Source organism: Lactuca virosa, chromosome 8 (assembly GCF_052849685.1).
Source record: "Lactuca virosa cultivar CGN04683 chromosome 8, Lactuca_virosa_CGN04683_v6, whole genome shotgun sequence".
Lineage (NCBI taxonomy): Eukaryota > Viridiplantae > Streptophyta > Magnoliopsida > Asterales > Asteraceae > Lactuca > Lactuca virosa.
In genome coordinates this window covers 181,853,177-181,877,057 of record NC_136433.1, presented here as the reverse complement: position 1 = coordinate 181,877,057, position 23,881 = coordinate 181,853,177, and the positions used below count along the sequence as shown (strand labels likewise).

General features: G+C 35.6%; 1 protein-coding gene and 1 long non-coding RNA gene across 3 annotated transcripts; both read left to right on the top strand.

Moving 5' to 3' along the window:
* Positions 1 to 20,581: 20,581 nt before the first annotated feature.
* LOC145128263 (beta-hexosaminidase 1-like) lies at positions 20,582 to 22,101 on the top strand. 2 transcript variants are annotated; one of them, XM_079063065.1, is made up of 7 exons: positions 20,582 to 20,657; positions 20,727 to 20,807; positions 20,897 to 20,923; positions 21,023 to 21,204; positions 21,602 to 21,661; positions 21,747 to 21,780; positions 21,904 to 22,101. In XM_079063065.1, exons 4-7 carry the CDS (start codon positions 21,135 to 21,137, stop codon positions 22,004 to 22,006), a joined length of 267 nt encoding a protein of 88 aa, XP_078919191.1. In that variant the 5' UTR covers positions 20,582 to 20,657; positions 20,727 to 20,807; positions 20,897 to 20,923; positions 21,023 to 21,134; the 3' UTR covers positions 22,007 to 22,101. The 2 variants fall into 2 exon arrangements, with proteins under 2 accessions (XP_078919191.1, XP_078919190.1); XM_079063064.1 differs by having other exon boundaries at positions 20,591 to 20,807.
* An 80-nt stretch (positions 22,102 to 22,181) lies between these two features.
* On the top strand, positions 22,182 to 23,881 carry LOC145134878 (uncharacterized). Its single transcript, XR_013719405.1, has 5 exons — positions 22,182 to 22,467; positions 22,617 to 22,765; positions 22,846 to 22,958; positions 23,056 to 23,188; positions 23,681 to 23,881. It is a non-coding gene; the product is annotated as an uncharacterized LOC145134878 (long non-coding RNA).

Here is a 23,881-nt window from a genome sequence, read left to right as displayed (position 1 = left end):
ACATATCTCAAAATATATATTTCCATTTGGGTAATCTACCAACTATGCTTTCCTAATTATTAAAATTTTCATTAAATTGCTCAATAATTAAGTCATAATTTAACTATTTTTTTTAACTTCTCATCTGTGGTGTCCACGGGTTATAACCTAGTTTTTTAATGAAATAATAGAGATGGGAACAAAATATTTTTTTAATCTAATTAATCTTACTTTGTAAAACTATATTTTAAAACATACTTAAAACTACAACAATATGGAAGCGTCTTTTTTTATTCATCACGTTTATTGAATAAAAAAATACAATTTACAAAAAATTTAATTCTTTTTCATTAATATTAATACGACGTCTTAAAAAACTCTATCTATGTAAAGTTCACCAACATTAACATTATATATATATATATATATATATATATATATAAAACTCTACTTAAGGAAAACCAGTTCCAAACAAAATAAAGAAAAATATTTAATCCCCTAAACAATTAAGATCCAACAGTAAAATGAACATACATGAGATCTGATAAATAGACATAGAAGGTTTTAGATACTTAAATCAAAGAACAAAGTAATGTACTTTTTACCTCCACGATTAAACTATTTGCTGCAGATCAATTAAAATAACACATACTTTACAACTTTTATTCAGGAAATATACAATACAACTCTTATAGAGTAAATAAACATAAAATATTTATACCACCGAAGATGTATAGACGAAACATTACCAAATATAACCATAGATACAGATCTTTACAAACACAAATCTACGAACACACATAAAAGAATACATGAGGACATATCTACAAACTCATATCTATACAAATCTATTTAAATCCGATGTTGCTGATGAGAGGGTGTGTGATGGTGGCGACAACAATAGTGGTTAGCGGTGAAGACGGTGGTAGTGGTTGATGGCGGTCACAACAGTGGTGACAGATGGTGTTGACGGCGGTGATGGATTATGGTGGTGACGGAGACGGTTGCTTATGATGGTGATGGATTTGGAGGCTGGATGTAGACAAGAGGTGGTGGCTAAGTTGGTTGGAGATCTTAGGGTTTTTTCAAAGAGGGCTTGAAGGAGATTAGTCTTTAAACGTAAATAGTAACATATGAGGAGTGGAGAATATATAAGCTATATTGTGTATTTGCTTATTTCTCATTGGTTGATACTTGTTGACTTGGATTACCACATCATATTAAATCCATACCATTTAAATTTGATCTAAAGGTTGAGATTTTATCTCCTTGTTTTAAGACTTTAGTCTTAAAAATTAATTATGTATGCATTTTAAAGTAGTTAGATTAGATTAGATTAGATTATATATATATATATATATATATATATATATATATATATATATATATATATATATATATATATATATATATATATAATACATGCACACTGAGCCCACAACACGAAGACTGGTTTGCCCCCAGGCCCACAACACGAAGACTAGATTGTCCCTGGCCCACAACACGAAGATTGGATTGCCCCTGAGCCCACGACCTAAGACTGGATTGCCACACTCAGCCCACAGCCTAAGACCGGATTGCTCCTAGGTTTTTTGGCCTACAACGCAAAGCATGATTTCCTCAACCCACCCCACTTCAATATGCCGACGTGTGAAACAAGTAAATAATCAAGTAATCACATAATCACATGCAACTATCTACCTTAGCCTACCTGTCAAACAGCACACTACCGCAAAACCCGACCTCATACAATACTACACCACTACTGCCAGACCTATAAGGAATGCATATTTATATGTAACTAGAGGTTAGATAGACATTCGAAGAGGAAATCCCACTCCAGAGCCACAACCAAACAAGGAACATGAAAGAAAGCCTAGATCAAGAGTTCTCAGGCTATCCTACGTAACTACATACAACCCCTAGGGCACTCCACTAGACGATCACCAACTTACTGACACTCTAACCACCATACTACTACTCTTATATCCTGACATACAAGGATATATACTACAATACATAGCATAGTGAGGAAACTCGTCTGAATCGGAGACACAAGAAACACAGTGACACACTTACTCTTTGCATTGATTACTCCCACGAACCAACTAGCAACAAAAGACGATATAACCTTAATCAATAACCCAATACATTCAAGTTTATCCTAAAGTCAAACTGGTCGAAAAGTCAATGGTCAACCAAGTTAAAGTCAACGTCAAGTCATAGGTTTTCCTAAGCCATGTAGTGGGAAATCCGATCCAAATAGTCAATTATGCAGCACTTTGCCACACCATGGGCCCTTCTTGGTCACATTGTGGAAATGTTAGGAAAAAATAGGCAGGGGTTCCAAACTTCACCACGTCGTGGCTATTCATTGGCCACGTCGTGGTCACTAGAAGAATGTCATTTCTTCTCATTAAGAACTTAATCCTTACATATCAAGGTCCAAAATATCGTATCTACTCTCTTACACAGACTTAATGGACAAATTTTCCAACTTTATCCATTATGACTCCATACCAAGGCTAGATCTAACATTCTAAGTCCATTAAGATCTTAACCAGGCTATAACATGAGCTTGAACACAAGATACACCAAACATGGTCCTTTTTCTTAATTCACATAAGTATAATGACCTAGAAACTCCATCACAAGCCCTGGAGTACTTCAACTTCTAAGAGAATGCAAGGAAAGGACCAAAATCATACAAAAAGGACCCAAACTTGCATCGAGAACATAAGTCAAGATTAGAGCTTTATACCTTCAACCACTTAGAAATAATGAGAAGATAGTGGATCCAAGTTCCCTCATTGATCCCATGCACCAAAATGGACTTTTCCTTTCCTCAAGCTCCACCAACGACCAAAAGCTAAGATTCAAATTCAAGGAACAAGCTATCAAAGCTTCATGGAGGCTAGGGTTTCATCTGGAGGGGATGGAGGCTGAAGAAAATGACCTACAATTGGAGTTAAGGTGTTTATATATAAGAGAAACCCTAAAAACCATGGGGTTGGGCTATAGTGACTTCCATATCGTGGCCAACATCTTGCCACATGGTGGAGCCCACCAAATATGCACGTTCCATATTAACCTTGCCACGTCGTGAGAATCCATGCGCCACATCGTCGAATAGGGTTTTCTCCAAAAACCCCATACTTGATTTCTTCATGTTTTAGCTGATCTATTCAGAAAAACAGGATGTTACAACTCTCCCCACTTAAATTAGATTTCATCCTCGAATTTAGTTCTAACTTTCACTCTCGTAAACCGCTCAAACCCCTTGTGGGTTCTCCAAACCCGATTCCTTCGACACTGTCACACCCCCAAACCAAGGATGGCGGAAACGTCCGGGGGTGGCGGACTTCATGTATAGTATCATAACAACGAGTATAATAGTGACCAAGGCAAATACAACCATCATAATATAAATGAAAAAGTTACACTGTAGTATGAGTTTACATATTCCAAAATCATTTACACTATGATGACAAAATGAACTGTTTGACGCCTTAGCGTCCCATCCTCAAAAGATGCGGTTTACCTATTTTACTGATTTCCTGAGAATACAAGTACTTTTGAAAAAGTGTCAACAATTAAGTTGGTGAGTTCATAAGCTTTTGGAAGTAGAGTTTGAAAACCTTTGTTTGTAATGGTAATGTATGCTTCAATAAAAATCCATTAGTTTCCTTATAAAAAGTCATGTAGTCTTAAATCCCAAGACCGAGAGTATGTGTGTATTTTGTACTTATAACGTGTTTGAAATTGTAATGTATATCGAAGAAAAGTCCAATATTTTCCTTATAAAAATCATATAGTCTTAAATCCCAAGACCGAGAGTATGTGTGTATTTTGTACTTATAACGTGTTTGAAATTGTAATGTGTATCCAAGAAAAATCCAATATTTTCCTTATAAAAGTCATGTAGTCTTAAATCCCAAGAACGAGAATATATGCGTCTTTTGTACTTATAACGTGTTTGAAATTGTAATATGTATCCAAGAAAAATCCAATATTTTCCTTATAAAAGTCATGTAGTCTTAAATCCCAAGACCGAGAATACGTGTGTATTTTGTTCTTATAATGTGTTTGTAGTTTTAAATAGATAAAACCCCTTTTTAAAGTAGAATTTTCCCCGTAAACTTGAAATGTTGTTAACTCCCTATGTGAGTCGTTATAAACATACTATAACGAGAATGAACCTGCTACAACGTTTTTCAGACGTCAAGATCCTATGACTCTTGTCACCCGTAGACCTGCAGGTCCTGCTGTAGCAAGCAGCGAGGTGTGGGGTGTCAATCCCAATATAGATCTATACACAATTATCACGCTCTCCCTACAAGAGATTCTGGTTATAACTAAACAGGAAATTTTTAACCCGTACTCTAAGAGTACAATTGAAGAATTGTCTCACAACTTACGTTAACGAGTTTACGTATAGTTTGAATGTAAAACTTTTCCGTGGTTGAAGTGAAATCACCCTTTGTGTAATAAATTAGTGATGTGAAATCCATAAACTATTACTATTATAGTTTATCATGTAGTATATGAAAAACCCGTTTGTATTGAGAGTAAATCTTTTTTCATGTAGTATGCTTGTATTGTAAAATCCATAAACTATACTTATTATAGTTTATTGTATGTGTTCGAAATGAATGAAAATCCTTATCATGAATGACTAATTTCTGTTTATGATGATAAACTAACAAGAAACGCATCCAACATTTAGAAACTTATTGTTATGCACTTTGCTCAACATACTACAAAGTGTTGGTAATATTGTAAGCTATGTAACTAGTTTTTAACCTTTCTGCACTGTTTTAAAGACATCATAGAAAAATCATACGAAGTCGAAAACTGAATCCGTAAACTCTGAGAGTTTAGAAAATGTGTCTAGTTTATTCATAATTTTTATTATGATTTTAAGAAGTCCCTAACTTGTGTGAAAATGTTCATATTCACAGACTGGTCCGGATTCGTTTCTGAAATGATAGGCAGTTTTGTAAAAATCGTCATAAATTGTAGAAAAATCTTATGGAGATGTGCAAGTATTCATTTTAAAGGTATAAACCTGAAATATTTGCACCTACAACAGTTTTGAAAACAAAAATGTTTAAGATGGTCAAAACAGTCCGTGAATAGGACTCAACTCTTCTGTGAAGAGATGAAGTATGAGTTTGAGTTGTTTTAAGGTGATTTAACTTGTATTCCCCCCTCCCCCCTAATACTTGAAGAAAACATGAAAATGTAGGGCTATGAACTCACCTTGAGTGATCTCTTAGGATGGATGATGAAGAGAAGAAGTTTCCAAGTCAAGAACACTTGGGAGATGCTTGAAGATTCGAAGATTATATGAACAAATATGATGATATTTGTGTAAGGAATCCATGATTTGAGTGAAAGGGTGTAATATAATCAAGTGAAAGATGAAATTACTTACCCAAAAGTGAAGGAGAATGCTCAAGAACAGCCTTGAATTTCGAGTTTAAAGAGAGAGAAAGTGAGAGAGAGAAATGGGTTTGCTTTTTGGTGAAGAGTGAGTAAGGTGGGAGGAGAGATAAGGATTTTCCAGATCTTTGATCAAGATAACTTGCTGGAAAAGAGTGTGAAAGGACAAATAATTGACTAGGTAGGGATGGATAGTGACTGAGGGTGGTCATAGAGTGGGTATGGGAGGTAGCTTGTGTCTTTGCTTTATGGAAAAGTGAACACTCCACCTCAAAATCTTACCTAATAGATTTTATTCTTGGACAAAGATTCCCCTCAAAATGTGATTAAATTATGAATATTTAGGGTCTTATATGCCAAAATATGAGTTTGGGTGAAAATCCCACGTTAAAATCATGAAAAATGAGCTTAAAACGCGAAAAGGATCGAAAACGGGGAAAATAAGGCAAAGTTCCGAAGTCTGAGGTGAAGGTTCGATCCTTGGTGCTTAGAACCGAAGGTAGGTTCGGGTGTTTGATGAGAACCGAAAGGAGGGTTCAGTCTGAAGGCTTGATCCGAACCGAAGGGCGACTTCGGTCCCATAAGTAGTTTTGGTCTTATGTAGTTCGGTCCTAGAGGTTCGGTTCTTATAGCTAGCTTCGGTTCTTAGGGTTTCGCTTCTAAGAGGCTCGGTTCCATTAGGGTTTCGGTCCTAGAGGTTCGGTTCTTATAGCTAACTTCCCGTTTTGCGTGGTTTTTGACTAAGTTAAGGGTCGGGATGCCCCGAATGATTATAAAAAGTTGATGGAGGTTATGAGAGAGATTTGGGATAGATTTGAGAGAGAATTAGGAGAGATTTGGGAGAGAGAGAGGTAGAGCGAGAAAGATTGAGAGAGACTTTGTTTGTGACCTTTGCTAGTGTTTAGCTTCGAAATGTAAGGTTTGAAACTCCGTTTTGCCTTGTTATGAGCGTTATACGCCCCCGGATGGTATGAAATAACGTTTTATCGAGTAGTTCCATCACTTACCCTGATTAGGGTTTAGATTTTTTTTGATCACGTGAAGACTCAAAGTGATACTTTGCATAAAGATAGTGTGTTGTACAATAGTAAACACGATGTAAACCATAATATACAAGGGTTAATTGGGTTGACCGGTTTGACTTGTTGACTTTATTTGACTTTGACTTGACCGGAAATTGACGGTTGTCACATCATCCGCCCGTTAGAAGGAATTTTGTCCCGAAATTAGCACCTTGACCAGGACTTCGAGAGTTGGGGAAAGATGCGGGTATTTTTGTTTCATCTGGTCTTCGCATTCCCAGGTGAACTCGGGTCCTCATTTTACGTTCCAACGGACCTTCACAACAGGGATGTGACTTTGATTTCGTTCTTTTGATCTTTCGATCCATGATTTCTATCGGTTTTTCCACGAAGTGGAGACTCTCATCGAACAATCACTTCTTTAGTTTGACACATGGAATGTAGGGTGTACATTTTTGAGTTCTTGCGGTAATCGAAGTTTGTATGCTACCGGGCCCATCCTAGCGAGGATCCCGAACGACCCGATATACCTTGGATTCAACTTCCTACGTTTACCGAAACGTATTAAGCCTTTCTGTGGCAAGACTTTTAAAAGTACTCGATCTCCTACCTGGGATTTCAAAGGCTTTTGTCGGTTGTCCGCATAACACTTTTGTCTGTCTCTGGAAGCCTTTAGTTGCCCTCGGATTTTGAAAATTTTCTATGTAGTTTCTCTTATGATCTCCGGGCCAGTGGGGGTGCTGTTAGGGACTTTTCGCTTAGCTAACTGGGTGACATCCACTTCGGCCCAGCACAGAGGGGATTTGTACTTGCGGCTGTATGGAGCTTCAAATGGAGCGTCCTTGATGTTAGGTTGATAGCTGTCGTTGTATGAAAATTCAATGAACGGTAAGTGGGTATCCCACTCTTTTACCGAAGTCAATCACACAAACTCTTGGCACCTCTCCAAGGTTTGAACAGCTCTTTCCCTCTGTCCGTTGGTTTGTAGGTGGTAGGCCGCACTCTTGTCTAGCCTAGTCCCCGTAAGGACTGCCAGACTAGCGAAATGAATCTAATATCTCTGTCAGAGATATTGGATATTGACACACCACGCAGTCGTACAATCTCTTTGATGTACGTTCTAGTTAATTTCTCCATCTTGTCGATTTCTTTGTTTGGTAGGAAATGCGCGGTAACTTGGTTATGAAGTCCATGGTTATCCACTCACACTTCCTTTCGGGTATCCCTGATTGTCGCTCCAGCGGGCTTTCGCCATTGCGTCTGCTGCTTAGATCGATAGGGAGCATATGGGTTCGGTTTATGCGACTAGACTCATTCGAATGGTAGAACGTCCACTCGCACTCCTAGGTAGCCTTGTCCCGAAGTTCATGATAGGACTCGTACCTGGTCCGTCTATCATTAGCTCGTGCATATAGGTCGTATATATTTAAGATTGGTAAGGCAGTCGGATGGATGACCTTGCCCCAAGTCCACAACCAGACAAGGAACAGGAAATAGGGCGTGAACACTCATCCAACGTCCATTGAATCTTAATTATATACCGCTCTCGCGTATACACTTAGTAGCGATAGGTTAACCGCATTCGTCCCAAGCCTCCGTTCTTGAACTTTATCTGCTGCATGCATGACATTCACGAAGGGTCTTCTGGGAATATTGCGGAAAGGTTTCGGAAGGTATAATACTCCTCTAGTGAGTGTTTCGGGGTTTCGCAACGAGAGGTGGCCCGGAGGTCTGTGTCGGATTTGTGTTTATGAGAGATTAGGGTTTCGATATTCATCGGGTTAGGTGAAGGGTCTTTTCGCAGCACATTCAATTGGGAAGGTGAGGACTAAACCAATCCAAATCGAATGACGACAACAAATCTTTTTAGTAAAACATGTGTTAAGTTGTATTCGCACGAAATATTTGTTAGGGAGATAGAGCATCCTGTGCTTCTGGTTAGTACGTTTTGTGTTGGTCGGTGTTATTATTACTGCAGATGATCAATCCACAGCAGCTAGTACTAGTAGTAAGTGTGTTCTGATTACTAGTAATGATACTTTATATTATGATCCTCGACAGATCTCTCTATGATCGCTCGGTAAATGAAAGTCGTATGTAATTTTGGCATTGATGAAACCGTCGAGTGAGTGGCTCTACCCTAACCCCACTACTAGACATGGAACATGAATTATTCGCTTTAAGTCTGTAGTATTTTAATTATAATTAACCCTGATTGTAGATCTACTAGCAAGAATCTGTTTAGTTTTCACATAAGTTATAGTACCACAAAATACTCCTTAGTTACTTCTATAATGACATAGTGCATACCAGTGATATCTAAGTTATATATAACTTTAGCGTATCCACTTAGTGATTGTAGATCTACTAGCAAGAATCTGTTTAGTTTTCACATAAGTTATAGTACCACAAAATACTTATAGGGGTGGGGTAAGAGGCATATAATAATCATATTCCTAGAAATACTTATAGGGGTTTGATCCTCCTTAGTTACTTCTATAATGACATAGTGCATACCAGTTATATATAACAGAAGATATGATAGACCTTCGAATAAGTGATCGTACTCCAAAACCACAACCAAACAAGGAACAGGAAGTAAAGCAATGATCACAGATTCGAAGTCCATGATATCTAAGTTATATATAACTTTAGCGTATCCACTTAGTGATTGTAGATCTACTAGCAAGAATCTGTTTAGTTTTCACATAAGTTATAGTACCACAAAATACTCCTATAGTATTTTAAATGTTATGTTTGGTTCTTAACAATTTTCTTGTATGGGAAGTTTTTAGGCTTTTTGCTCACCACGACCATTCCCCGGCATACATTAGTCACACCTCGGATAAATATAGTTGATCAGGCTATATTCGTCCCAAGTCTGATTACATATCCCAAGGCCTACTCGTAGTATCCAACTCCTCATTTTACTTTTGTATCGTCCTAGACATGACACTATATTAGTATGTATGCATGTACTCATACTTTTAACAAGAAACTAATTCATTTATAAAAGTATAGTTATTTGAAAATGTTTAAATCAGATACTTTAGTCCCAATGCATTTATAGTTTGTATATCTTATGTGGTTCGATATACTTAGTTCACTATAAACAATGCTCTGATACCAATCTTAATCACACCCCCAAACCAAGGATGGCGGAAACGTCCGGGGGTGGCGGACTTCATGTATAGTATCATAACAACGAGTATAATAGTGACCAAAGCAAATACAACCATCATAATATAAATGAAAAAGTTACACCGTAGTATGAGTTTACATATTCCAAAATCATTTACACTATGATGACAAAACGAACTGTTTGACGCCTTAGCGTTCCATCCTCAAAAGATGCGGTTTACCTGTTTTACTGATTTCCTGAGAATACAAGTAGTTTTGAAAAAGTGTCAACAATTAAGTTGGTGAGTTCATAAGCTTTTGGATGTAGAGTTTGAAAACCTTTGTTTGTAATGGTAATGTATGCTTCAAGAAAAATCCATTAGTTTCCTTACAAAAAGTCATGTAGTCTTAAATCCCAAGACCGAGAGTATGTGTGTATTTTGTACTTATAACGTGTTTGAAATTGTAATGTATATCAAAGAAAAGTCCAATATTTTCCTTATAAAAATCATGTAGTCTTAAATCCCAAGACCAAGAGTAAGTGTGTATTTTGTACTTATAACGTGTTTGAAATTGTAATGTGTATCCAAGAAAAATCCAATATTTTCCTTATAAAAATCATGTAGTCTTAAATCCCAAGACCGAGAGTATGTATGTATTTTGTACTTATAACGTGTTTGAAATTGTAATGTGTATCCAAGAAAAATCCAATATTTTCCTTATAAAAGTCATGTAGTCTTAAATCCCAAGACCGAGAATATATGTGTGTTTTGTACTTATAACGTGTTTGAAATTGTAATATGTATCCAAGAAAAATCCAATATTTTCCTTATAAAAGTCATGTAGTCTTAAATCCCAAGACCGAGAATATGTGTGTATTTTGTTCTTATAATGTGTTTGTAGTTTTAAATAGATAAAACCCCTTTTTAAAGTAGAATTTTCCCCGTAAACTTGAAATGTTGTTAACTCCATATGCGAGTCGTTATAACCATACTATAACGATAATGAACCTGCTACAACGTTTGTCAGACGTCAAGATCCAATGACTCTTGTCACCCGTAGACCTACAGGTCCTGCTGTAGCTAGCAGCGAGGTGTGGGGTGTCAATCTCAATATATATCTATACACAATTATCACACTCTCCCTACAAGAGATTCTGGTTATAACTAAACAGGAAATTTTTAACCCGTACTCTAAAAGTACAATTGAAAAATTGTCTCACAACTTATGTTAACGAGTTTACGTATAGTTTGAATGTAAAACCTTTTCCGTGGTGGAAGTGAAATCACCATTTGTGTAATAAATTCATGATGTGAAATCTATAAACTATTACTATTATAGTTTATCATGTAGTATATGAAAAACCCGTTTGTATTGAGAGTAAATCCTTTTTCATGTAGTATGCTTGTATTGTAAAATCCATAAACTATACTTATTGTAGTTTATTGTATGTGTTCGAAATGAATGAAAATCCTTATCATGAATGACTAATATCTATTTATGATGATAAACTAACAAGAAACGCATCCAACATTTAGAAACTTATTGTTATGCACTTTGCTCAACATACTACAAAGTGTTGGTAATATTGTAAGCTATGTAACTAGTTTTTAACCTTTCTGCACTGTTTTAAAGACATCATAGAAAAATCATACAAAGTCGAAAACTGAATCCGTAAACTCTGAGAGTTTAGAAAATGTGTATGGTTTATTCATAATTTTTATTATGATTTTAAGAAGTCCCTAACGTGTGTGAAAATGTTCATATTCACAGACTGGTCCGGATTCGTTTCTGAAATGATAGGCAGTTTTGTAAAAATCGTCATAAATTGTAGAAAAATCTTATGGAGATGTGCAAGTATTCATTTTAAAGGTATAAACCTGAAATATTTGCACCTACAACAGTTTTGAAAACAAAAATGTTTAAGATGGTCAAAACAGTCCGTGAATAGGACTCAACTCTTCTGTGAAGAGATGAAGTATGAGTTTGAGTTGTTTTAAGGTGATTTAACTTGTATTCCCCCCTCCCCCCTAATACTTGAAGAAAACATGAAAATGTAGGGCTATGAACTCACCTTGAGTGATCTCTTAGGATGGATGATGAAGAGAAGAAGTCCAAGTCAAGAACACTTGGGAGATGCTTGAAGATTCGAAGATTCTATGAACAAATATGATGATATTTGTGTAAGGAATCCATGATTTGAGTGAAAGGGTGTAATATAATCAAGTGAAAGATGAAATTACTTACCCAAAAGTGAAGGAGAATGCTCAAGAACAGCCTTGAATTTCGAGTTTAAAGAGAGAGAAAGTGAGAGAGAGAAATGGGTTTGCTTTTTGGTGAAGAGTGAGTAAGGTGGGAGGAGAGATAAGGATTTTCCAGATCTTTGATCAAGATAACTTGCTGGAAAAGAGTGTGAAAGGACAAATAATTGACTAGGTAGGGATGGATAGTGACTGAGGGTGGTCATAGAGTGGGTATGGGAGGTAGCTTGTGTCTTTGCTTTATGGAAAAGTGAACACTCCACCTCAAAATCTTACCTAATAGATTTTATTCTTGGACAAAGATTTCCCTCAAAATGTGATTAAATTATGAATATTTAGGGTCTTATATGCCAAAATATGAGTTTGGGTGAAAATCCCACGTTAAAATCATGAAAAATGAGCTTAAAACGCGAAAAGGATCGAAAACGGGGAAAAGAAGGCAAAGTTCTGAAGTCTGAGGTGAAGGTTCGGTCCTTGGTGCTTAGAACCGAATGTAGGTTCGGGTGTTTGATGAGAACCGAAAGGAGGGTTCGGTCCGAAGGCTTGATCCGAACCGAAGGGCGACTTCGGTCCCATAAGTAGTTTTGGTCTTATGCATTTCGGTCCTAGAGGTTCGGTTCTTATAGCTAGCTTCGTTTCTTAGGGTTTCGCTTCTAAGAGGTTCGGTTCCATTAGGGTTTCGGTCCTATTGGGGTGTTTTACCAATAAACTTCCTGTTTTGCGCGGTTTTTGACTAAGTTAAGGGTCGGGATGCCCCGAATGATTATAAAAAGTTGAGGGAGGTTATGAGAGAGATTTGGGAGAGATTTGAGAGAGAATTGGGAGAGATTTGGGAGAGAGAGAGAGAGGTAGAGCGAGAGAGACTGAGAGAGACTTTGTTTGTGACCTTTGCGAGTGTTTAGCTTTGAAATGCAAGGTTTGTAAACCCCGTTTTGCCTTGTTATGAGCGTTATACGCCCCCGGATGGTATGAAATAACGTTTTATCGAGTAGTTCCATCACTTACCCTGATTAGGGTTTAGATTTTTTTTGATCACGTGAAGACTCAAAGTGATACTTTGCATAAAGATAGTGTGTTGTACAATAGTAAACACGATGTAAACCCTAATATACAAGGGTTAATTGGGTTGACCGGTTTGACTTGTTGACTTTATTTGACTTTGACTTGACCGAAAATTGACGGTTGTCATAGACACGAGCTGAGAGCACTTGAACACTATAACCTGCAACCATCAACAATGAAGGTTCCAAAACCAAGCTCATAAGCCCATCTGAGCAGAGACTCCAGTGGTCTAAATCACATTTTGATGCAACATCTCTTGAACATTTGACCACCTCGCGAAACATCTGCTAACACTTTTTTTTAGTGAGAACTACGCGACGGTCACAAGGATGTTCACATTAGGCTTTCACCCTAACGTTGAATATATACTAAACTATACTAGTATATCTCTTCAATAAAGGGTTTGTATCTAATCTCTAATAAGAACTGATCCTTATCACCAAGATATCAGAACTACTATCTATTCTATACATATTAGTATAACTGCCTAATATACAATTATTACATAAGATTACTATCTAGACGCTGATGCTGATAAGGTCTTGAGGTGCTGGTGCCATTATTAATGTTGGCGTGGCACAAGCGTTGGCTTAAATCATAAATGATTTAAATTAATTTAATTAAAAGTTAATTAAATGATAAAGATTAAATCATAGTTGGTTTAAATTTAATTAAATTAAAAGTTTAATTTAGATAATTAATAAATACACTCTGTAATTTGAAAAAGTTTTAAAATACACCTTATATATGTATTATTAAAAGCTAATTACTATATGTATAAGACTAAGTTCGACATATCGCTAGCATACCTCATTCACGAAGCCAGAGTCTAAGGGGGTATAAGAAACTGCCTATAAAATGGTAGTTGAGTGGGTGTCCACTCTCACCCACCATTTACTTGTTTGGTGGAGGGTCGTTAGTAGAACGAATCTGATAGGACATTAACTTCATTAAAAGTATAATGTCATTAAAGTACTAGAACTCTTTTATAAAATCCCACTCTAGTTACTTTAGGAAAATGTTAAAAGTATTTTAGTCCATAAAAACGCACATCATGCTTTATATGTCGTTAGTTGAGCGTGTGTGGTTAACCGACACACTAATAGGGACTACAAAAATATATAATGGGCATTTTGAAAATTATCATTGTTGATGGAGCATGTGTGGTTAACCGACATATCAATGTGAGATGATAAATGACATCGAGGTTGCCAAGCAAGTTTGCATGGTTATTCACATCTCATTTGTAATCCTCGACATCCCAGACACAAAAATGAGAGCAGAATCTTAGATTAAACATGCCATTGATAAGATTCAATGAATCTCAAAAGATCTAGGAGTTTCATACGATCGAAATTGGTAAAAGTCTTACCCACCTAAAATAAATTTGAAGTTGATTACGACATCCTTCTTTAAAGTTCGAATCGAAAATAAGGATCCTAGACTTAATTTAAATTTATGGGTTTATAATTAAGGATAAAAATCAACTAACTTGAGTTCTCATTTTCTTATATTTTGAAATATCTTATGAAGATAGAAATGGTCTTCCTCATTCTTAAGGAAATAGTTTTCCTCATTCTTCTAGAGATGGTCTTCCAATTTCAAGTCAATGTAAAATTGTTTTCCCTTCCTTAGGGAATGATGGAACTAGACATCATCTTCTTCTCCTGTAACTCTCCCGACATCATGTTTTCCTCAAGTTGAAAGATGCAAGACTACTCAATCTATATTGGCATATAAACATCAAGATGAGAACTTTGTGTGTATGCATGTTCTAAAAGGAAATCGTACATTGACAAGTTGGATAGAATGTGTGTCATTTTCCCAAGGAAGAAATCCATTGATTTGGTTCTTATTTTCCTTCCAAAGTCATATGATCAGTATATTGTGAACTTTTATATGAGAATTATCGATGTGGCCCTAATTGATCTGACCCAAACATTGATTGTTGTTGAAGCAGAAATGCTTAAGAGCATATCTAAAGCAGAGATGCTTATTGGGTCTAATTCCAAGGTTTCCATGGACATTGACAATGGTGACAATGGTGGTCCAGAAAAGATTTCTCTTCCCAATAGAAAGGGGTTGTCCAAGATCAAACTGTTTGATCATATGGTAAAGAGAAATGGCTAGTTATGGGATCGTTCCATGTGTTGACCCCAAAGAGTCTATTTGTTTTACTACCAATTAAAGGGACATTGGAAACAAAGTTGTCCAAAATACCTGAAAGATCTTAGAGATAATAAGTCAATTCGTGTGACTCTACTTCAGGTACATCCATTATCTGAATCCATTGTTTTATAGATTCTTATTCGCAGACTCTTAATACATGATGTGATTATCACATTTTGATAGTATTAAAGGAGCTAAGAGAAAGAAGGAAGCTTGAGCAAGGTGACCTAAATATAATCATGAGAAGTGGACTTTAGTCACATGGTTCGAAGATCAGAATTTGGAGCTACTACTAAGGAGTTGAGATAATTTAATAGATTTCTATGACTCTTAGGAGATGTCTAGAAACATAGTTTTTCATTTTATGCGTTGTAAGGACAAGTTCCAATTTTTGGTTTATTTTCAATAAAAGTGAAAATCGGTTTATCTGGTTGCCTTATTTTATATATTTCCTTGAAATGGAATTTAGGAACGTGTTGGTTACATTTCTAATATTAGCAATATTAATTGTGGATTTGATTCTTATGATATCGCTTGTGGTATTGTCATAATTGACGAAGTGAAAAGAAATCTCATCACCAACCGGACAGATACCTGGTGTTGTACAAGTCGTATTGTACAGTATATGAGAATCTTGTTCATTGGAAAAAATTATGACTAATTCATTGATCACTTGTTTATGTGAGTCAAGTGAAGGACTAATGGATCCAGTACATGTTGATATGGACTATTCAGATGCACCACAAAGGACGATAACTCTATCCGTCATGATTTACTGATGTTTCAGTGAATATGGTTGTATTTATAAGATTAAGCATAATTCTGATACCTTGAAAAGATTCAAAGAGTAGCAGAATGAATAAGAAGAATCTATTAGGCAGAAAGATAAAAGTTTCCCCAATATGAAAGGAAAGGATAGTACTTTAGTATCATGTTTTATGATCATCTTAGTAATTGTTAAATTGTATCACAATTGACTCCTCCAATAACATCTTAGAGCAATTGTATGACCAAGAAGAGGAATCGAACATTGTTGGAAATGGTTCGATCATAGATAAGTCATACTTTGTTCCAATCAAGTTTTAGAGTCATACTCTAGTAACTACAAATCATATTTTTAAACTCATTTCTAATTAAGAAGGTTGAAAAATCCTTGAAATATATGGAGTAAAGATATTTTCTTACTCTAGAACATATAGAATTGGAGTTGTGATGTTTTCGTTAATCAAGAAACAAAAGATAAACTGAGACCTATTCTCTGAAGTGTTTTCTTGTCGAGAATCCACACGAACTTTTGAATATTTGTTTTAGCTCATCAAGGAATTTTCCTTGAGAGAAAACTCATATGTAAAGAAGTCAGTGGGAGTCGTATTGATCTTGAGAGTTTCGAGATTCAATCGACAATAAACCTTTTAGTTATCACTAGCACGTGACCTGAGGTTGATAACCTATCATGTTTGGTTGACACATTCTTATTTATGTGCACTTCTAGTTGAGTTGGCAATGCTTATGAGTTCTATGTTTTCATTTAACTGCAAAAGCAAAAAGCATGTTGGTCAGTGAAGTACATTGATCAATATGGGTGAGCTTCTAACAACATGGAATCATTGGTAGGCCCTTGAGCTGTCCAAGGGCAATAAATTTAGAATTTTGAAGTTCCGTCCATGAAGGAAATCTAAATTTGAATTTGGTTTGTCCTAAACCTTATCTTATGACTGTAGGTTGTAATTGATAGATTCACATGGAATTGACTCTAATTCATGAAAGTGATTATGAGGAATCACTTTTGCTAATAGATTTTAAAGATATGATAAAGATCAAGATGGATATTGGCTATGTTAATTGCATTCTCAAATTCATAATATGATTACAACATCCCTCTTCATATTTCGAATTGTGAGGAATGGCAAGGATACATTTAAACTTTCAAGACATATATATATAACTTATGAAAGGGTTTAAACACATATATGCTATCCAATGAAGGTGTATAAGATTAGGAAGTCTAGTTGGACACTTATCGAATCATCGTGTAATAGAAATCTGTACTTCAGTAAGAAAGTCAAGAGTGTTCATTTCTAGAAATCCAGTTTATTTATGGTACATGTCAAAGCTAGTGGGAGCATAATTGTTATGCTAGTATTGCATGTTGACAATACTGTTCGTAGGGAACAAAGTTCTCAATTTCCAAACTTCAAAGTTTTGGAATTGTTTCGCTTTGATAGACTTAAAGGAGAGGCACTCATACTTTGTTTCGAATATAAAGGATTAGATCGTATAGTTTAATAGAACATAGTCATAGACACATGTGAATATCATGTTAAAATGGTTCAACATAGGAAATTCCATATATGAAAAATATTATAGCAAGAGATTGAATAGATATCGGATAAAATGAATCTAGTCCCATATGCTTCGGATATATGATCAATTACATATGTTGTAGTATTCACATATTCTGATTTTTCCAAATGCCTTGAGCATTAAGAGGAAAAAGGATTATAATTTTTTTGTGTGACTAGAGCTGTTAAACAACTATCAATAACAATATGAGGTTTACTGAAGATTGGTTGCTTGTGGAGAATTGGAAGTATGGTATTAATTTGGACGGACCATAGTGACATGATCCTGGATTGAGATGACTCTTGATCAGAATTGATTGTCATATGGGAATATGTAAATGTTTCCATAATGGGAGTTGATTATTAAATCTACATGTGAGTTATACACTTTAATGCAAGAGAAGTGTTCAAGGAGTCAACCTTGAATTTGAACCTTCATTATCATGGAATTGTTTCTAGTAACAAAGTTCCAATGGAACATTCTTTAATATCGTGGGCTCAGTCTCTGTGACTTTGAAGCCTCGACCACTACTAGAAAACAGCCCTTTAATGACGCGCAAACAATGACATACGCTGATAGAGGACGCGTATTTGTGCGTGCCCTAAAAAATAATGTCAGTTTTGCAAAATTTGAAGGGTAGAGGACACGCATTTGTGTGCGCCCTAAAATTAGTGTCCAATAAAAAAAATTAAAAACACGGAGGACACTATCCTAAAAAGCGTGTCGTGTTACCCTGTCGCTTTATAATTTTAGTCTATGAGCACGCGTTTTCGTTTTTTAATAGCCAGGGGGAAGTGAAATCCAAAAAATTAAAAACCCCGCCTGTTGCGTCTCCTCCTTCCGCAGACCACCACTATCTTGCACCACCACCATGGTCGTCGCACCTACATCTCACCACCTGCAACCTCAACACAATTGACCATCACCACCATTCCTACCATCCATCGCCGCCCTACCATCTTCTCCATCACCACCTCTTTCTTGTTCCATGTGAAACCCTAAAATCGGTACCAACAACTAATAGGGTTTGGAGAAAAAGTTGATCTAAGAAAAATCAAAGCAAACGAGTTAGAAGATGCTACCATATACTCGTGCAAAGCTGCTCAGGTAGGTTATTTACTAATTTTTGTCTTTAATTCTAAAGATATTTCCTTCGATTCTAACCCTAGTTCGTTCTCTCCCCCCCTTCCCCCCTTTCCATCGCAAACACACATGGATTATGATTTCCTTATCTATTCCTATGGGGTTCACGAAGCGTGGTTTATACATCTAGGGTTTCTGAATTTCGAGTATTATGCACACAAATATCAGAAGAAATATGGTCAACCAGGTCAAATACGGTCTGATTCCAGTTCTCAAAGCCCTCAACTCCGATTGACATGTGATTAAGGCTGGAAAGTTTCATCTATTGGTTTCGCTAGCTTTGGGAATCCCAAAGGGGATTGTGGTGTTGGATTTACTCAAGGAAGTTGTCATATAGACGTCATATCAATTGTTGAACAGGTACCACAATCCTTATTTTTCTATTTGTATATCTTTGTTTCTAGTTATTGTGATGCTTGTTCTCGGTAAAAACTTAAAAGGTGGAGCCATTTTTGGATATTGCAACCATATACAGTCATGTACATCACAAGCAAACGAGAAGAAAGACAAAGGGTACCAAGAGCCTATCATTCATATGTGAGGAACTTCTGGGCATATCTCTTTCAAAGGTTTTGTCTCTTTTTCCTATTTTTATTTCTGTGCATTTGCATTTGGTATTTTAGGATGATTTACAAATGTCCTGTTTTGAACTCTGAAAAAGTATAATAATCTTGTTTCAGGAACTTCAATGCAGTGATTATGATGAAGAACAGAAATTAGGGTTTGATGAAATAGGATCAAACAGAGAAAGATTGAAAGAATGAAGATGATGAAATAGGAACTTCTAGACATCCCTCTACCGTGAACTTTCTCTCTATTTATTATAATCCTAGCCCACCTAGGTGAATTTCCTGTTTTGCCCTTAACTGGGCCTTCTAGACAAAACCTATAAAATTCTTGCTTAAATGGTATTTGGGTCCAACAATACTCATTTCCTTCGTGTTCATTTGTTCATATAGTAAGAAAGTCTTTGAGTTGACGCAGAGCATTTTCTGAATACACGCCATGAACACCTGGTGAAATCACTCCCGTCGGAATCCAAAAAACTTCAGTAAAACAGTCCCACAACACTTCAATCGACCTGTAGCAAAGAACAACACTTCAATCGTGAACCCACAAGTGCCCACTTCTATGTTTTGATTGACATCATATATATCGATAAAGTGTTTGTAACTCTTCCCCAGTTTGCTTGTGATGTCAAGATCCCAGGGATCTTTGAAATTACTCCTTCCATCTTTAATATCATTTCCCCTGAATATGAATCAAAGGTCCCTCCAACTAATTCCAAAGTTTTATATAACCATGAATAACTTGGATCCACCATCTGAGCTGACTTAACAGAACTTGCATTGAAACCACCATTATTGCCCCCTTCTTCACCAGCTTCAACGCCTATCTGTTTGAAAGGATGAACACCCCGAGCACACTGACAGATCATATCTGCTTCTGGGAAATCAAGTTCAGATGGTCCAGACATAGGATACTGATGAATGGCATTGGGAAGGCCCAGGTGTGCCTTCATCTTGTAAGGAAAAAGTCGGCAATAAGTATAGGTTATCTTCAACTCTTCATAATCCCACTTCTTTATTTTCTTTTATCATTATATTCTTGGAAGTAAATTTGTAGAGCAAACTTTTTATCCTCATTAATTTCAAGTTTTCTTTTGATCTAAATTTGCATTTGGGACTCGATGTTGCATCATACCTCATTACAAGGCAAGTTTATGACTACCCTTATGAAGAAACACATTGGCTGTTGGGTTAATCGGTGTGTTCACGGATCATCCGGGTCATGGGTCGAAGTTGTGGATCAGTTCATGGGTTTACAATAGTTTAGCATATTGTAACTGAGTTGTTTATTCTTGTATATTAGAAGTTTTATTAGAGTCTACCAGGTCAAAAGTCATGGGCTTATTTCTCCTGGCTTTTAGGAAGTTCATGTAGAAGTAGGTTAGCTACATTTTCTTTAGGATTAAGTTTGTTTGTTTCTTATTTAAACGTTAACTGTGAGATCAATAAAAAGTGTTCAGGTAGTAAACACAAATCTACATTAAGTTAGTCTAAGTGTGTGTGATTGTGTGTGTTTTCAAAGGGCCTGATCCAACATTGGCATGGTAAGTGAAATTATTTAAACAATTTTTTTTTTTTAATTTTCTCTACTTTGTTATTTATATTTCATACAGATTTCGTCAAAGTGTGTCCCTTAATAAGACCAATCAGAAAGAGAATGGTGTATGGAGATTTGCATTCGTATGATTTTCCAGGTTTTTGACTTTTTTTTATCATAATTATCGTTATGCAATATTATTCACTTCCTTTTTGGGGTTCTTAATCAATTTATGTCCAATTGCAGGCAATGGGAACATATAAAGACGTTATGGTAGGATCATCAAACTTTACAGATCTCTTTTTTATACTTATCAAAATCACGATTTTGTAATAATGAGGTTTTGATGGAATTTATATTGTTGATGTGCAGATTGAAAAGGTATGGATGATATGAGACAAAAAGCTTGGCGTGGTGTAGCCAGAGAACTAATGTGGCCAGAAGCTTTACATTTTGTCAACTTGATGCATCTAAGTAGAACTTCATGATTGCTAATTTGTTAAGAGAATGGTGGATTTGGAACTGTTTACAAGGATCAGTTAGATTCAGAGAAGGTAAAATATTCAAAACGGTGTCTTTCGTATTTACAATAGTCGTACACTTGCTACAATTAATGTACTCTTACACAAAAGTTTGAACAATTAGTAAACAGAAACTTCTGTTCCTTTTTTATTTTTCCTTGCTGACAAAATATCTAAATTGTTAAATTCTTGAAGTCACAAATTGTATAAAGTTTGGCGCAATATAGTTTCATAATTCGCTATTAGGGTTGTCAATTTGTGCTCGTTTGCTAGCTTCGTTTAGATATTATAAAGTTGCATTGAAATATCTAACAATATAGCACTATGAATCATATATGTTAATACAATCAAGGATTAAGAAACACAAAGATAAAGTATCTGTTTATGTTATTTATTTATCCACCATGCACTTAATTTATAATTTTTTTAGACATGCGAGAGATATTTCCCTTCGAGCTCTTCCATTTAGGAGGCGATGAAGTGAATACTGGTTAGTAGATTTTCCTTCTAATATTAAATGCTTTAACATAATATTAAAATTACTTTTAGTTATCTTATTCAACTTACATGTGCAGATTGCTGGAACAATACCCCACATGTGAAGCAATGGTAAATCATTTATCTTTTTTAATTATTAATCAACTAATTGTATTCCCACATTTGTATATTTACAATTTATACGTCTAGAAACATGTTTTATGGTTTTATATATAATTTTTAATCCTAATATAGGCTTAAGGAAAACAATTTGACAACAAAGGATGCATATCAGTACTTTGTGCTTCGGGCTCAAGATGTAAAGCTTCTGGCCACATTAGTTTCAAACATGGAGTAAAGGAATGTCTTTCATTTTGTTAATTTTCATTCCTCAGTCGCATGGTGCCTTTTTTCATTCCGTCATGGAATGGAATGGAATGGAATGAAAGCTTGCAATATAACCTATTTTTGTTTATTATCTTAAATAAATTACAATTTTATTTTCAAAGAATAAATTACATTTTTGATCCCTGTGTTAAGGTGCTTTTTATGGATGAAGTCCAAAAAATATCTTTTTTTGTGGTTTTGGTACTTAGTGACTTTCCACATCCTTTCCCCATAGTCATTTCACATGGGATAGGAACCAAAAATGTTATAAAAACCTTGAAAAAATGATCGAAATTGCAAAAAAAGGACTGGACAACAAAGATAGTGTTTCTTTAAATCCAAAAGAATCCCAAACTCAATATAGTACAACCACTCATGTCACAGAAGAATCCCAGATCCAAGATTTGACAAAAAGCAGAAAGGCATTTGGAGGTCTGTCATCAATTCATTGCTTTTCTTTCTTTTCATTCTATAATCTCATTATTCTTTTTTTCCATTTGGTCAATATGTTATCCAAGCAACAAAAGCCCTTTTTAGTCAGCTTACATTTGTGTGTTTTAATGATGACGAGGCTTGCTTAGAAAACCACCTGCTCCAAAAGGTCTAGTTGTTCTGGGAGGTGACCCAAAGCCCAATCAAGCATAACATCAGAAATCCTTCATATAAACAAGATGACATTCTACTAAAAAGGAAACTCGACATGCTTGCTTCCAGTCACCCTAATTTGAAGGTATATATATTATTTTTTTTTAAAATAGTTTATGATTTATTTTTTTTGAGACATAAAATAAAATGTTTATGAAATTGTAGTATTTTATACGGTTGATAGTCCATCAAAGTATTGGGTTGGAGGTAAAGGTTACATATCAAAAAACATGGCCTCAAAAGGATTTCCTTCTCCAAGTGATGATACACTTATACTTGTAAGAAACACCTTTTTCTTTTTAACATATTATGATTCCAATTCCAATTTCAGTTCCAATTCCGATTCCTTTGCTTATTTCATTCCGTTGTACTTAGGTGTGTGGGCCACGTGGAATGATGGAACATGTATCTGGTGGCAAAGCCAAAGATTGGTCACAAGGTGAGGTGAGTGGAGTACTCAAAGAACTTGGATACACAGAAGGAATGGTTTACAAGTTTTAAAACATTGGTGAGTTAAATTGTAGTTTTTTTTAATTACCAATAAATTAGTTGTTTTTTGTGTGGAAATGATTCCCTTTTATGTTAGATTGGGAATCATTGGATAATAGCAAATTTCCTATATTTGGCTGAAAACATGCAGACAAACTACTTTGATTCTTAGGTTGGCAAAAATACAAGTTTCACAATATTCAACCCAGGTAAGGAAGGACTAAGGACCAAGGAAAGGTTTTAAGTATACCTTGTGATTTAGGAGCATGGTAAATGTTTTAAGTATTTTTCTCTATGTAGATATGTTTAGGAGTATGGTTGGGTGGCTGGATTTGTTGGAGATTACCAATGTGATGTTCCCAATACAATCAACCCAGCTAAGGAAGGACTCTTTATTTTGCATCACTTGCGTCATATATGATATGATGTGATATATTAAATATGAGTACAAAACTATTTATTAAATTTTGTTGAATAAATCCATTTGACTTGTTGTAGACAATTTGTGTAGGATTTCCGTGTTGTTCTTGATCAAGAGTTGGGATTGATATTGAAGCTAAGAGACATGATGATTGGTTGGATACATGAAGGGTTTTAGAGCTTCTTCAGACAGGTTAACGACGAGTTATTGAAACAAGAAGGTGCCCCTTTATAGCAATGTAGTATTAGGTTATATAGTTAGGGAAAACCTCTTAATAACAATGTACAATCA